The 17,383-nt window shown below is 29.2% G+C and overlaps 1 protein-coding gene across 1 annotated transcript; it reads right to left on the bottom strand.

Moving 5' to 3' along the window:
- Nucleotides 1-1,448: 1,448 nt before the first annotated feature.
- LOC114254563 (nose resistant to fluoxetine protein 6-like) lies at nucleotides 1,449-16,705 on the bottom strand. The gene is made up of 14 exons (XM_036288261.1): nucleotides 16,065-16,705; nucleotides 13,991-14,258; nucleotides 10,315-10,559; nucleotides 10,053-10,246; nucleotides 9,794-9,897; nucleotides 8,679-8,903; nucleotides 8,390-8,600; nucleotides 7,979-8,144; nucleotides 7,826-7,905; nucleotides 7,609-7,704; nucleotides 7,421-7,547; nucleotides 7,046-7,223; nucleotides 4,547-4,689; nucleotides 1,449-4,473 (listed from the first exon to the last, which is right to left on the bottom strand). The coding sequence occupies exons 2-14, from the start codon at nucleotides 14,205-14,207 to the stop codon at nucleotides 4,336-4,338; spliced, it is 2,124 nt and encodes a 707-aa protein (XP_036144154.1). The 5' UTR covers nucleotides 14,208-14,258; nucleotides 16,065-16,705; the 3' UTR covers nucleotides 1,449-4,335.
- Nucleotides 16,706-17,383: the final 678 nt, after the last annotated feature.

Genomic DNA, 17,383 nt, shown 5'->3' with positions numbered 1-17,383 from the left:
TTTGGCATATAATGTATTAATAAGTTATCTTTGAAATGCAATTTTTTTCACAAAAGAATATGTACATTTTTTAATAATATTGACACGTATTAGGTCAAATAAGATTTCCTAAATAAGAAAAAGTCAAAGAATAATAAAGTGGCACGTGGAATTTTTAAATAAAATCAAATATGTTAAAATATTTAACAGTGATGCGATCATTCTTCGCTCTTCCGTTTTTGCATTGGTCTTTTACATATATATGGGACATTCCACGTCATTGAAACAAAGCTGTGCCCAAAATTTAACTCAACAGAAAGAAACGTTTGAATGCTCAAATTAATCGTATTCTCATGTACTTTCGAATACAATATGGCATTATTAAAAAATTTAATATGGCGGTCAATACGGCGCCCATATATCTCGTGAAATGTCAAACCTCATCCGAAAAATGGCCACGCTCAAAATTTAACGCAACAGAAAGAAACGTTGAGGGCTCAAGTTAATCGTATTCTCATATACATACATATGGAAATTTAAAAATATGCATTTAAAAGAAAATAATAACCTTTTAAAAAAATAATTTTATTATATTTTTGACTGAAAAATGTCCCTGGTGAAAATGTAAAATCGGAGCGTAAGTCGAATGTAAAGGGAGAGTAATAGAAGCGTTAACAAACATTCTACGAAACGTAAATTGAAACAATGAAATGTAAAAGAAGTGTTAACGCTTCTTTTACATTTCATTGTTTCAATTTACGTTTCGTAGAATGTTTGTTAACGCTTCTATTACTCTCCCTTTACATTCGACTTACGCTCCGATTTTACATTTTCACCAGGGGTATAATAAAAATGACTATAAAAAATATTTTAATTTACCATAAAATCCGTATGTACTTTGTTAGAGTAACATAAAAAAAATCTTGACAATTTTAAGTAAATCGGATGGATAGTTATTGAGATTCAACGCATATTTAAAAAATGTCATTTTAAGAAAAACGCGTTTTAGGGTTATAAAATTTCGCTTAAAAAACTGAAAAATTTAAATTTATGTACCTTTAGTTGTCAATTTCTAAGCCATAAAGTACGTACGTCTTTCAAATGATTATAAGCCTCATCTGCTTCTCTTCGATTTGATAATAATGCTGCCCCTTTTGCAGTAAATTTTATGGTATTAAATATATCAAGATTCATCGTTGGCTTATGTTTATAAACTGCTAAAGTTTTCTGCGCTTTGGCTTTTTGCTACGAGCACCATCGAGCACGAATCGTCGTCTTCAGGACATTTTTCATGTTATGGATTTTCGTTGATATTTTGTGATACAAAGTGGCTCAAATTTGCTCCTTTATTTTGTCAATTAAATCAGGATTTCTTTGTATAGCTAAGCCGTAATATAAAAATAATTTATCAATCAATTTACTAGTAAGCTTTTCCTTTTTCCGCCAAAAACTCTCCTTTTTTTTTTAAATTTTGAAGCCGAGTATCTACGCTTCTGTAGATACCCAATACATTTTTTTAACAATAAAACTCGTAAGGTTTAGCTTCTGTTATGTCCTTCAAAGTTTTACTGTCCCTATCACCTGTAGATAGCGTATTTTATATCGTATAATTGTATAGAACGAGAAAACATTTCGATAACAGAGTCGACCTCCATTTTACCAGCTGAACCTTCATGATTTGCTTGGCACTCTTGTGAGTGAGATTTGAACCATTCTGCATATTCTTCAGTATCTGTTCTCTTTTGTCCGTACTCACAAGATTCACAATACTCAAATTTCATCTCAAGATCAAGAATTTTACTTGTAATCTAATCGATGAGAGTGGCAATCTCAAACAAAGAAGAAAAATTTCTTTTTTGCCATAATCCGGATACCATTATTCCATCTGTCTGTCCGTTTTCTTCGGACAATTTCTTTTTTTTAATTACTGCCTGTTTCATAGAATATTCACGTATACACTTGCTGCCGTGGATAGATTCTTATGTCGAAGTCATCAAATGAGTGGAAAATAGGACGTGGAATTAAGATCCGTAAAAGCACAAAATTTTATTATGCCATGCAGTCCTATTTCCAGTAATTGCATGACAAAAATAATACGGCGATTTATATCATAAGCATGATTATTAAGAGAAGTTGTATTTACATAAGAAGGATTACACTTTTCGCAGATAATTACAATCTTGTAGTCCAAATCTCGACAGATTGCTTTGTTAAATGTCATATTTGCACCACACTTTTTGCATACTGTTAATTGCGAAATTGTTGAAAAAACGGTATAAAAGTCAATAAATCTAGATCCAAAGCTTGCATTTACGTTAATATTGTACTCTTCTTCAGACAGTTTCAACTTCTTCGCAGACGTACTCACGCTTTCACTTTCTTTTTCCTTACTAAATCGATTTATTATCTTTCTATTTGAAATTCTACTTTTAGAACGAGTAGAACTATCTCTTATACCTTTTCTACTACTATATACAGTATTACTCGCCATAATTAAATAAATTGTAAAAAATCAAGGTAAGAAAAGTACTGTGTGATATCGGTTTCTGTACAGTTGGAAAACAACAGCTAAACTGACGCTATGTATAATTATTTAAAATAACTGTTAGAAATCAGTGCTATCATTTAGATTTACTTACAAAAGGTAAATGACCTACCGGGTAAATATGAGGCAAGTAAAATATTTTGGAACGGCTGTGAAGCGCGCTAGATGTTACTCCGACGCGCCTCGATATAATGACTCGATATGAGCCAAATGGGCTAGTTCTTGTAGTGAATAAAAAAATGGCTCGATATTCAAAAAGTATGATCTATTTTATTTCTATAATTATTTTTATAATCCGAGTATTTGCCTACTATTTTTGAAAGTTCAAACTATCATTTAAGGCAAAAAATTCAATTTTTTGACCTTCCAAGGTGGCCTACCCTTGAAAGTTATGTTTTTTAGTTTAAGTTAAAGTCTATGATTGAAATTATAAAATTAATCACTATAAAAGAAATTGTTTCACCTGCAACATTAATTATTAATGAAAATATATCGTCAATTATTGTATTAATTATATGATCAATTTTCTACATTTTTTCCTCTTCTTCTGTTACATGCCTAATAAAATTCTTCCAATGTTCAACTGTCAGTTAATCAATACCTTGTTCAAGTAATAATTTTACATTTTGTAATTAAAAAATTTTGTTATCACTCTTGACGTATTCTTTAATCATTGACCATACTATTTCAACTGGATTCAATTCACAATGATACGAATTTAATAATTGTTCAATTGTCCTATTTGGATATTTTGTTTATAACATATTTATTATCTTTGTCGTTTTGTTGTGAAACAATTCGTAACAATTTATTTTCTATAATTTTGGCCATTACCACTGCCTCTAATATTCTTTGTTTCTAATGCTTTTACTTTCTAACCATTTTATTATTTCTATTTTCCAGGAACTAATTGATAGTTTTTCTAACTCAACAAAATGATATGGAGCGTTATCCCTGCTAACTACATTGTTGTCTAGCGATAGTAAAATATTTTTGGACCATTCGAGAAATGTGTTGCCATTTACTTCGTCGAGATAATCTTTGTTTTTTATTACTATTGTTGTTTGATTCAAAACATGAAAGTCCGCTAGAAACAAAACCAGAAGTACTGACAATATGCAGTACAATTAGTTGTTTTTCTTTCACCTGGCCCTGTCAATTTTCAAAGAAATGCACCTTTCTTGGATTTGCTAGCTTCATACATCCAAACTTTTTAACGTCACCAGCGTTAACCCAAACCTCGAGATAATAAATTTGCCGTTATTTTAATAAAATTACGTTAATAAATATAATGATTTTATTAAGATAATATTGTTGCGCCAATTAAATCCGTTCAACTGTGTTGACTGATTGTTATATTAACTTCAGAAAAAGAGCATTGTCAGTTAATATAACAAGAGCAGGAACTCTAACAAGAGCTTGACACGATAAAACAACGAAGTTGAAGCCTGGTCTGCCGCAAGGGCAAACGCTTTTGTGTTACTGTTATCTGAATTTTAATAAAATTCTGCGGATTCTTAAAAGTGAAAGAATGTGTTTTGTTTCCGCCGGCAACTGCGCGCAACAATATATTCGGGATTACAATAACGTGTATTTTTTTGTTTCTTATTACAATTGTTCTTTATTTTCTTTAATTTTTTATTCCATTGTTTATATTTACAAAAATTTTTTAAAAATATAACATTTTCTTAATCTTAAAATATTTGTTTTAAAGTTTTCTTTCTAAAACGTACATTCGAAATATTAAAAAAATTCTGAACTTCTAGCATGCATATGATATTACAGAGTATCTTATATATCTGTATGCAAAATTACAATACTTTTCTATGCATCGTATTACGGTATGGTATAAACATTTGTATTAACAGGATGCAAGGTATTTCCACTATCAAAGACAATATATAAGCACAAAAGTAACTGATTGTAATGTTTCCTACACTCAGAACAATCTGGACACAGAAATCAAATAAAGTTAATACATTTGTCTATTAATATTCCAATTTTCAACATTTATATACTTACACAAGACAGAACTTCAAAATGAATTGATGTTTCACTATAATACCGAATCGATCGTATGACGATAGGATGTATAAGATATGCGCAATACGTGAGTCTGCTAAGAGGGATCCAGATTTTAAGCGATAGTAATTTGTTAACAATGCCTACAACAAAGATAAATATATAGATGTATATACAGGGTGAAATGTAACCGGAAGCCATCCCGTAATAGAAAGATAGAAGGGATCGAGATGAACATAAAAGTCCAATATTGTTTTGGGTTAGGTCTTGGGTTAGGTCCATCAATAATCGAGGTATTAATTTTTTAAATTATGCGAATGAAAGCGCACTGAGAGGAGAGCTCAATCCGCTCGAGCCATAACATCCCGGAAAAAAAAGTTTATATCTAATTATGTATAATTATATCATATTATATATAATTACATATAATAAGATCAATTTATATATTAATTTATATATAATTATATCAAAATATTTATAATTTTATATCAAATTATGCAACATTATATTTTTGAGTGGATAATTATAATATATAATTGTATCATATATAATATATAATTGTATATAATATTTGTAACCCCATATTGAATTATACAGCATTTTATTAAAATTATTTTTCGAGTAAATAAATATATATAATTATATCAAGATATTTATAAACCCATATTGAATTATACAGCATTATATTAGAATTCTTTTTTAATTAAATAATTATATATAATTATATCAAAATATTTATAACTCTATATCATATTATTCAAAGTTATATTAGAATTTTTTCAATTTAAATTATATACAAATTTATATATAATTGTATCAAATTAGATATAATTATATATATATACTATTATGTTCGATTAAAATATATACAATAATGTGTTTGCATCAAATTTGCATAAAAATACCATTTTTATCTTATAGAATAAGTAATTTTATTTTCATATATGTATGCGCGCGTACACAGAGTTTATCGTTCACATAATTGAAGCACAAAGATAGCACAGAGATTTAAAAAGAACTCAATAATATGTCATCAATTATGAATTTTTTTTAAGATGCAAAAAAAATTATTTTTATAAAAAAGATCTTAAAAAAAATTCATAATTGATGAAATAATGGGTGACATACAATTGAATTCTTTTTGAACTCTCTGTGCTATCTGGGAAGATTAATTTCTATTGCATATTATAAATTTTATAAAATTTATAATATTTTATAATTTCAGACAAATTCTAATTAAAAAATTTTTTTTATTAATAATGTTGATTTGTTTTATTGCAAAATTTGAGCAATATTTTTATATATGTGTATAAAATATTTTATATAAGAATGTTTATGTAAATAAATACAAGTATAAATGAATAATCTTCTATTCATAAAAATATATTTTAATTTACCATATTTACCACAAAAATGTGATCCATTAAATGGGACCCATTAAAAATTTGATCTAATTGTATTTAAAAACATATCATTATATCTAATTATGTGTGCATATACACTGAGAGAAAAGTGTCTAGTATTTGCAATTATAATTGCATTGTAAAATAATTATAGTTGCAAATATCATTTTTATCGTTATTATTGCTATAATGTTAGTGTAAATAACCATATATATGTATAGTTGTGCCAAACAGGGTAAAAATTTTACTGTAAATTATAATAATTTAAAATAATAATATAGTAGAATATCAAATAGAAATAGTCAATCAAATTAACCATTTTTATATAATAAATGCAATCACAATTATGGTAAATGTAATTAAATTCCTAACATTATATATTATATAAATTTAAAAAGTATGTAGTTCGCGGATTGCCGCTAGGCGAAGCACGCGGCATCTTTCTCCTAATGCAATTTACACTCCAAAGGCTACATGAGCAGACCACCCACGGTGACAGAAACCGGATCAACTTATGCTATCGTAGTGAGCTTTCGGGACATATGTATTTTTTATTACGTCTTAAAGACACATTTTAGCTGTCATGGCTAAATTTTAGCTTCGGTAACGAATCCTTTTTAAGAAAATTTATTAAATCCGAAAAAACTTCTCTCTGTCCGGGAAAAAATGTATATATCTAATTATATATAATTTTGTATAACTTTGTAGATCTAATTAGATCTAATTAGATTTAATTAGATCAGGTCAAAATCCATACATAATTAGATCTACAAAGTTATACAAAGTTATACAAAATTATATATAATTAAATATATGCATTTTTTCACGGGATGGAAGAAAAAATTTATTGTAAATGTATGATAAGCTTTAATTAAATTACTGTTCACAATTACAATAGAAATTAATTAAATTATTTGCCGATTTTATACGTTAATATCTCGATTATTGATGGACCTAACCCAAGACAATATTGAACTTTTATGTTCATTTCGATCCTGTCTATCTTTCTATTACGGGATGGCTTCCGGTTACATTTCACCCTGTATACATGTATTGTTTTGATAAGATACATTTATATATTAATAAATAAACAAACCTCCGTGTTTAGTAGAACACGCTATTACAATCCATGCTATACCTATGGTCCAAAATGTTTTATGAAAAGCAACATAGATAGCAGTAATTAAAACGGATTCGAGTCGCTTGTAAAATAACACGAAAATGTTACAAGCACTGGCAAAACCAAAGATGCACCAACACAGAATTACAATTTCCTAAAATTAATGTGCCAAGTTATTATAATACTTTTTATTTATACATTACACTGTATTAAATATTAATTGATTTATAGTAAAAATTAATAAATAATTAGTTTATTTTATAATTATTTAAACATCTTTTTTTAATACTTTGTATTAAATACAAAATATTAAAAAAAAAAGATGTTTAATATACAAGAATAATACTTAACTCTTTTCAAAAGCAAATTATTTAATTTTATTAACGTATATCCTGCCATTATTCCAATAATATATGAATTTATTCTTGTCCATGGTGGGATGTATAAAATATCTTGGTATTTATACGTTTCATCAGGTCTGTGACAATAAAAAGTTTTTTTAAGTAATTCTCGGTAAAGAAGATGTTTTAATAACTTACGTTGGTATATATGTATAAATGTATGAAATATAACCGCTAAGAATAATGGAGCCTATTGAAAGTGCACCCAATGTCATAACAGCAGCGTAAAAGTACCTATAATTTACAATATATTTATTTAAATATATATGCAAGAAATACTTTAATCGTAATACAACATAAAACACACACACACACACATACACACACACACTACTATTTATAATAGATTACTTACATAGTCGATAAAATTAATATTGCCACAGTGATTATATAAAATTGCATTTCATCAGCTAGATACCAGCTCCAACTCATGCACTGTTATAAAATTTCAGAAAGTTTTTATATTTAAACATATTACTAAGCGGATTTTAATTAAACATATTTATACCATTGCATCGTTATCAAAGAAATTATTTATGTACAGTAGATTTCTCCACCAATACTTCGCACAAATTTCATGCGACCTCTCGTACATATAAATTTGCGATACTTTGTTTAACCAAGCGGAGCTTACTTGTGATATCCATAATACCATCATGTATGTCGGTGTCAATCTTAATAAAATTTTAATTATTAATATGCAAAAAAAATATTAGTTGTTTACTCATATATTAGAAATAAAAAAATTACTTTAAAACTTTACATACGTATATATCATAGACGTAAACTTTTATTTCACTGATTAAAGAGATGTTAAAGCTGTCCTGTTTTACCGATTATTTTGATTATTTTGAATTTACTAGCATCCCCTTAATACAATAATTTTATTACGTTTATTTTATTATATAAAAAAACATACCGAAAACATCTTCTTATTATATAGATACAGAATTCAGTTAATTTCTCTCTGCATTGAATCGGTTTAATCAGTATTTTATTTTTCAAATACAAATAAGTCACCAAACATCCACTTGAAAAAAAGAAAGTATCGACTGGACTTAGGAATCCAATAAATGCATCTAATAAATAACCAGTATTTTCAATAAATCTCCACAACACTATCTTATTATCTGTGAATAAAAAGCAATTTTCATTATATGAAAAAAATAAAAAATAAGAGATGAAAAAGTATTTTAAATTTTAATCACCGAGAGAATCTAATGTGTAATATATGCTGTGATGCATTATTATGAGACACATATTTAGAAATTTTAAGCCATGAATGACCATTATCCCATCATCTAATTTTATATTAAATATTTTTCTCGTATTTGTGTAAGCGGAGAAACACATTAATATATTTCCAATTATACTTTTCCAATGCGAGGATGAATTTAATTTTGTTTCTCTTTCTTTAGAAACGTCTTTGATATCTAAACCATATTTTGAAACCTTTAGTAAAATACATTAACATAAAATTAAAAAGATTTAAGGTTAAAAATAATATTAATTAAAAGAAATTTATATACATACGTACAAATGTATGTATATACATGCAGCACACAATATCCATTGGACATCCGGTTTTAGTCTTTATTTTGTCCAAATGTCCGTGGAATATATACAAATGTTTTAAGAACATACATTATTTAAAGTTTAAAATACATTCATATCTGAATGATTTAGGGCCAGTTGTGTCAATTCCTTGATAAAGGACGATGTTAGAAATTGACAATTTTTGGTCCCATGTGCAAACGTATTGTTGGATGTTTTAAATACGTATGAAATGTCCACTATGTACACTTTTTTAATATGTTTTTAAAACATCTGTGTGTTGCTTAGGTATGCATACATACATACAAACATACATACATACATACATACATACATATATGCATACATACATACGTACATACATACATACATACATACATACATACGTACATACATACATACATACATATATACATACTACATATATACATAGATACATATACCTATTTAAAAAAATAGAGAACACTTTTTGTATGTCGAAAATTTAGGCTTCAATCTTCAAATGAAACGCAGCAAAAAATTATCGCAGAAACAAAATCCAAAAAGCGTTTTAAAAGTTGAAAATTCTTCTTTTAATTGCTTTTTGGCGATTTTATTTATCTTTTACCAACATGGCACAATGATAAAACTTGGTTTGTTGAAATAAAAAATTTTAATGCTTACTGCGCTGCATCTGACGTGAATAAACTTATAGGGAATTTCTATTATTTGGATCTTGTAGAGAGATCTTTCAAATAAAAACATAAGATTTTTTTTATATGACACTTACCGTCATCAATTTCGTTCTGTTCATTATTTTTTACATTTTTTTGATACACCAGTATATCATATATTGTTCCGATTGTTGTCATGAAACAAAGCCCTAAAAATGCACTGTAAGTAAAATAATTGTTTACTTATTTTTTATATTCTCTAAAAAAAGATACAAAAGTTTTATAATAATATTTCATTTTATTGTTACTTAATATTATATATTATTATATATAGTATTATGTTACAGTATTATAATTTTCTTCCCCGAGACATACCAAATAAAAATTAATGCACCTTTGGATAGCCACTTGTCATTGCTTTCTAGATCTTTAACTTGAATTAGATAAAGATCCACAAAATAAAGGTTGTGCATTAAGATGCTTTTATCATGTAATATTCTTTGCAAAATAAAACTTAGATTATTTACAGAACACGATGCTGGCAGACAAAGTCCTAGTGTTACTAAGTCCTAAGTTAAAACAATATGCCAAAGTATTCTTTTATTCTTTTTATCACATAATAATTTCATAAACTTACCTCGTCAAATATATTTATGTGATATTGAAAAGTACTATTGTGTTTAAAATACGCGACAAAGTAATTTATTTTGAAAGGCGGAAATTCTTGTTGCGGATCTCGATACTGCTTATCATTTATTATTTTCTGTGGTGAAATCATTAGAGGACTTCTATTCATCGTATCGAGACATTGACTACGACTGCCTAACCAATAATTATTTCCATAAAGAAAACCTGGTTTAATTCCACCACTGGAATCTAAAACTGAGAATAAAAATTAGAATGTCGTTATTTACTTAAAACAAATAAATGTTAACGTTTACTTCTTATTGTAGTTCTTATAATGTTTCTACTCTTAATATTTCCATTAATATCAAGGGGTAACGCGTCGGTTATGCTAAGTAGCTAAATTATAAAAATAAGATTAAGGACTATTGCGAAAATAGAATTGCAAAAATTCGCAATTTCTAAATGTTTGCATTTCATTAAATATCACTTTATCAATATACATCTCGTGCAGCTTGTGTCTTGATTTTATTTTTATAATGTAACTTCCATTAATTACGTGGAAAAATACGAGAAATGATTTTTGTATAGTATCTTGCTATATAAAAATTGCTAAACGTTTGTTAATATTGTCTAAAAATAATTGCTTTTATATGCTAATATATTATATAAACATATTCGATTATTTTTATAATAATTATTTATATTAATACACCATGTAAAATTAAGTTATAGATGGTAATAATAAACGTCCAAAAATAAAATTTGAGAATATTATTTATTGATTCAATGAGCAACTTTGAAAAAAATATTAGGCAATCTCAATTTACTATGGGTATATATTCAAGGTGTAATATTTTTAATTGTTTTTCGAGAATAGGAGCAAGTAAAAACAGTCGACACGTCTTAAAGAACACAAGCATTCTGTATCGTCGAAACCTTCCGTTAAGGAGAAGTCTCGGGATTTCGTTTTTGGGTGATGGTAAATAAACACACTGAAAAAAAAACTTGGTTATAATAATCCAGCCTGGTCCAAATTACCCAAAACCTTAGTGAAATAGTTTCAATTAAACGTAAGGTAATTATAACAAAATAATGGTCTTATAATGAAATGTTTTTAATTATTACCAAACGTTTTGTTATTATTATTACATTTGTTTATAACAATCAAATATTTTAACAATATCATTACTAAATGCATTTTACAGATTTACCAAGAATTTTTTTTTTAGTGCAATGCGTGTAGTTTGGAGGTCATGGATAAACGTTTATTACTCGAAGGGGAAAAGCTTTGTCACAATAAAAACCTCTTTAATTGTTGTATAATGAGATTGTTTTGATTATTGTACAAATATGAATATAATGAATCAAGTATCGTGTGATCGGATTGGACCACGTGTGGTGTGGTAATGAGATCCCGCGCACGCTTGTGTTACGTCCAGCCTTATAGGATTTTACTCTTTATTCGGTAGGAAGGATATTTTGGGAAGAATGGTTAAGGTAGGGAAGAACGTAACAAAACGTGTAGAATTCCCGTAGGCACACAGTTTAAGAGAGGGTATGTGCCTCGGGTCGAACGCACTTTTTATGACTCAAAAATATAGGTCAACGTGCCGATAGGGCCGCTATAACCCGTTTCGAGTCGTACGTCCGTCGGTCCAAGTTTCGAGTCAACGAATTGAATCGCTTTAACTCGGGATCGGACCAGATGCAGTCTTTGTTCGGGATAGACGAGGTCGTTATTAATTAAAATAAATGATAAGGTTTCATATAAAATTAACAAAAGTATTTATTTTAATAACAAATAAAAATGAAAATAAAAAGAAATACAAATAAACGCTGAAGTCGTGGTTTGACAATTTGTAATAACGGTATAATCGAAATTAAAATGCATAGTGAGTATGTATATAGTTGTACAAATATTAAATAAGTATATAGTGGGCGGAGAAAGGGAAACAAAGAGATTTTTGTTTTTTAATTCTACAGTATTAACGGTAAACGCGGAGCAAAGAAATAGACAAAGGGTTTATTAAATGGTTAGATGGGGTAAACATAGATGCTTGAAATTGTAAGAGGATAAAGAATAACGTAAGAGAGAGTGGGATGGAACATATCTAGGAATAAGTAAGAGAAACAGGAGGAGCGAGGACGTTTCGAGGATCACACGGGGGTTCCTCGAGATTGTGGTATGGTGTCAGGATATCTGAGGATCACACAAGGGTTCCTCAGGGTCGTGGTATGGTGATGGGATATCTGAGATTCGCACACGGGAGCCTCAGGTTCGTGTGAGTCTGAGGGAATTATTTATAAATAATAGAAGGGTGACCTAAAGAATTAAAAATGGAAGGGAGCAGATGAGTAACGTAAAAACAAAAGAAATTATAATTGTGGGACTTACTCATTGTTGGTTCTCGAGCAAATTTGTCGGAATCGAATAGATTTCTTGACCGGATGGAACGGCACTAAAGTTTACTTGCGCACTGATTCTACATGATTACTAACTAACCATCTCTAAAAACGTAACTCTAAAACCTAAAACGTAACTGAACTCACAACTAACTACTCTCAACTAACTGATTATTACTCTCCATTACTATTACTAACTATCTATTACTGACTGCTAAACTCTTATTACTGCTACTCTCATTACTGACTGTTACTATTACTCACGATATTATATATATTGACTATTACTATTCTTCACTGTCTTCAAGATTTGGTAATATATATATAGAGTCTTACAAGGGGAGGATCCAAATGTAGGTGGTTCAAATATTCTAATTGGTAGGATTCTTTTTCAGGATTGTGTGGTGAGTAAATTCTAAGTTTTCTTATTGGAGAAATAGTTTTTCCTCTTTGACCAATCATACGTTGAGTACTCTGTCAAAAGTTTCTCTGTTTCCTCTCACATTCTTTCAATTTTATCGAAGGGATCCGACATATCGCGTAGGTTATCTTCCCTTTGGGTTTAAGAGATAAATAATTTTTTTCTATCGTGCTAGACGTGCTACGGTATGGGTTGCAGATGGAGGAAACGGTTATTTATTTTTTGCTTATGTTTAGATACTTTATTGCTCATTTTTTTGTGAGAAAACGTGAAACTTTGCTTAGATCCCATGTTTGTTTTTGAATTTCTATCTTCAGATTTTATTATTTGTTGATTCAATATTCAAAAGGAGTCGGAATTATCTACTTGGTCGTTTTGTCCATCTATGTTTGTCATTACGTTTCTAACAGACTAATCCTAGATGCATAAAAAATTATCGGAGACCGTTGAAACGGAATTTCTTTTGTAAATTATTAGTTTTTCTGACGAAGGGAAATCGTGGAGTCTGCCGGACGTAACACTTGTATGATATAATTTCACGATCGCTGCGGTTGCGTGAGATCGACTCACCGTATAGTTCGGCGCGTGTGTATTTAATAACGATTGCTGGGGCTCGATTCTTGAATTCATTCGCAAGAGAAACGTATACGCAAATACTCGCTCTAACAGAAAGTTGTAAGTTTATTGGTTAATAGCCATACGATAGCCAATAAATTTTCAACTTTTCTGTAAGAACAGAATTTGCGAATACGTTTCTCTTGCGAATGACTTCAAGAATCGGGCCCCTGTAGCTTTACTGGTCTAACTATTAATGTGTTAATAAGTTAATATCAATACAATTATAATTACGAAATTTACTTACTTCTTAAACTCCACAATAATCGTCGATTAACAGCATCTCGAAAGTTCTGCAATTCTTTTCCGCATGTTGTTGAGTTCAGAAGGTCGGCTTTTGAAGCAATGGCATAAGCTGGTGATATTTGAATAAGACCATCATTAAATTCTTGAGTTTGTACAGAAACACAGAGTAATACAACTAAGCAGATGCACCAAGTAAATTGAAACTGTCGGTGCAACATCTTAGATCTTTTGTCTGCAGCTATTTTTATTTCTTCAATACCGGTAAATATCTGTATAATAATAAAATTAATTTTGAAAAAACCCAACTTATTTTTATTATAATTATAGAATATTATAGAATAGCATCTATGGGAACGTTGAGAGTCGAAATGCACAAAAAAACTTTTGAACAGAAATCAGGACGTGACAGATTTTAGCTTTTTAACGCAAACATTAATATTACAATATTAAAAATTGTAAATATAATATAATATTAAAATGTAATATATATAAATTTTAATGCAATATACAACAGCATTGCATGTTATTTCAACATTAGCGAAATCTCCAAATTTATGCCAAAGTATGTTCATAATGATATTGCATACAAAATTAAAAATTACATATGTTTTGTGTTACAGTTACAAATTTCACGAGATTACTTTATGAATCGCTAGATCGTGATTCTACGCGATATGAGGCCTTATCCATCTTTATTCTTTTGCGATGTCGCATGCGGCGAGCTAGACACGTACTTTAACCCATTTCCGCCCAACCGTCCATTTTTGGACACTTGGTATCTTGACAGACTTCACGAGAAAGAAATCTCATAAATACATTTCTAGTGTTAAAAAGGGTTGTTCTTTCCATTTCCGACATTGATGAAGATGGAATTCAAACTGAAAACAAACAAGCATCTTCGAAAATCTCGAGAATGAAAACGGCACAATTTTGTTATTTTTTTCGATACTATACATATTTAGGGGATGGGGATTAAAGTATCAGAAAAAATAACAAAATTGTGCTGTTTTCATTTTTGAGATTTTTGAAGATGCTCGTTTCAAATTTCGATTTGAATTCCATTTTTATCCCTTGTTTGGGAGTAGAATTATACAAGAATTAGGGGTGAGGATGAAGAGGGGTGAAAATGTAAAAAATGTTTCACGACGTTATCTTGTAGTTTTTCAGACTTAAAAAAAGTTCTCTTAACAAGAATTACGATTGTAATATTGAGAAAACTGTCAGATTTACTTTCACCCCCATTGTAGACAATATTTTAATTTTATCGAGGGTTGTGTGTTAAAACTAATATCACAAATGGAAAGAGCAACCCTTTTTTTACCACTAGAAAAGTATTTATGGAATTTTTTTCTTATGAGGTCTGACCAAGATACGCAAGTGTCCAAAAATGGACGGTTGGACGGAAATGAAGTCCCTTAGCGGGGGAATGGAGAGCTACACACGCGACCGAAGGGCGCTGATGATTGAAGACTCCCGAAATCGCTCGAGAATGGACAGGCAGAAACGATTACGTTGAAACATATCGCACAACATATCATATGAAAACTGAACAAATTATCGTACAACATACTTGAGAACGTTACTATGTTAGTGAATCATCAATGTTGTAGCAATGACTTTTTGCGTACTGCGTATGTTCTGATATTTTGGATATTGACCTAGTTTACACCGTACGTTTAGTCCGCGACCTATACATTATATTTGATCCAACTCAATAGGTCACAACAATATCAACACGATCCCTGACCATTTTAGGCCATAAAATATAATGCATGTAAACAGTTTATTTTAGGTTGGGGTATAGGTTATGGCATAGGTTAAGTCGCGCGGTGTAAACTAGACCTTTGTGTGCTGTTTGAGACAGCACTCAAAAAGATTCTGAACTGATTTATCTTCTTATATGTGTACATAATTGGCATTTTAACTCTTGCTTCATTTGTTTTCCTGTTTTCCGTATATTACTATGTTGCATTACATAATATAATAATGATTTAACGTACTTTTACAATTTCAATAATATCAAAGTAAAGAAGAACAAGAAGAGACAGTAATACAAGTTAAAAACAGATACTTACATGTTCACAAAAGACAATACTTAATGTTATAATACAGTATCTAACAAACTTGTTTACATTATCGAACTACGAGTTGAAAAGACAGCTTCTTGTTATTATAGACGTTTATATACATTTTGCACACTGGTGAATAAATTTACCATGCAAAATATATATTAATATGCATTAGTCAGAACTATTTTTTTTTACATTATTTTTAACACTAATTAAACTGATTGATCTTTGGGCAAACGCCATCTCGGAAATAATTATTTTTTAAATATAATTTTATTGCTTAAATTGATATAAAAAAAGTATATGCGCACTTGCGCCTGCAAAGATAAAATTATCTCTATTTTTATATTAGGCATAACGACACTATTTTTATTCTCCTTACAATACCGTACACATACCTACATATGTTACTTTTGTTATATATACAATTATGCTTTATATTGTGTAATCGTTGCGTATTAAGGTTAATCCATTTTATGTTCTAATTTAAGAATATATGTAGAAAAGACAGTTATTGAACGTGGCAATATTATAGAAATAACACAACACAACTTCTAATTCTAACGTAATTATGATGCCGCGATGCCTATAGCATGAGATTATGATCTTGTTTTTCCAAAAATTGAACGATGGAACCTATATATTATTATATGTACGTAGATTTCATTTTTAATGCCTTTTAATTTTTGTCCTTACAAAATTTTCAAAAATTTGCAAATTAAGAGGTGGAGAGAAGGTAAATTAAAAAATTTTTAATTTTGAAAAAATATAAGTATACCACTGTAAAAAGTATAAAATACCATAGAATTACTGTATAGAACATTTTTTTATAAACTTTATTTTCAAGGATTTTAACCTCTAAACGTCGAAATACGCCGCTAAAGAAATATGGGTTAAATATTTTTTTATGCTCTACAACATAGCCAAAGCTCATTAAAATCAATCAGTGAGGGACACTTCCTACTGTTCCCTTATAAGTTATAGTTACAAATGGAAAAGATAATGATGTTAAATTACAGTTACTGAAATAAAGTAATTCTAACTGTAGCTTTGTTACAAATAATTACTTCCTTCTATATATATATATATATATATATATATATATATATATATATATATGTATATACTGATCGGCAGGAATGGTGTCCCAAGCCAAACTTCACTTTTTTTCCTTGCTAATAATGTATATTTCGATCACGCCGAGAGCTGTGTGAAGTTTGGAAAGGGACACCATTCCTGCCGATACCTAGGCTGCGTTCCGTTTCAACGCATGATGCGCATAATGCATTGTTCATCCTTGTTTAACGTTTGACAAACAACAAGGA

This window comes from Monomorium pharaonis, chromosome 1, assembly GCF_013373865.1.
Source record: "Monomorium pharaonis isolate MP-MQ-018 chromosome 1, ASM1337386v2, whole genome shotgun sequence".
Lineage (NCBI taxonomy): Eukaryota > Metazoa > Arthropoda > Insecta > Hymenoptera > Formicidae > Monomorium > Monomorium pharaonis.
The sequence above is the reverse complement of the archived record's forward strand: the minus strand, read 5'-3'. Positions and strand labels throughout refer to the sequence as shown.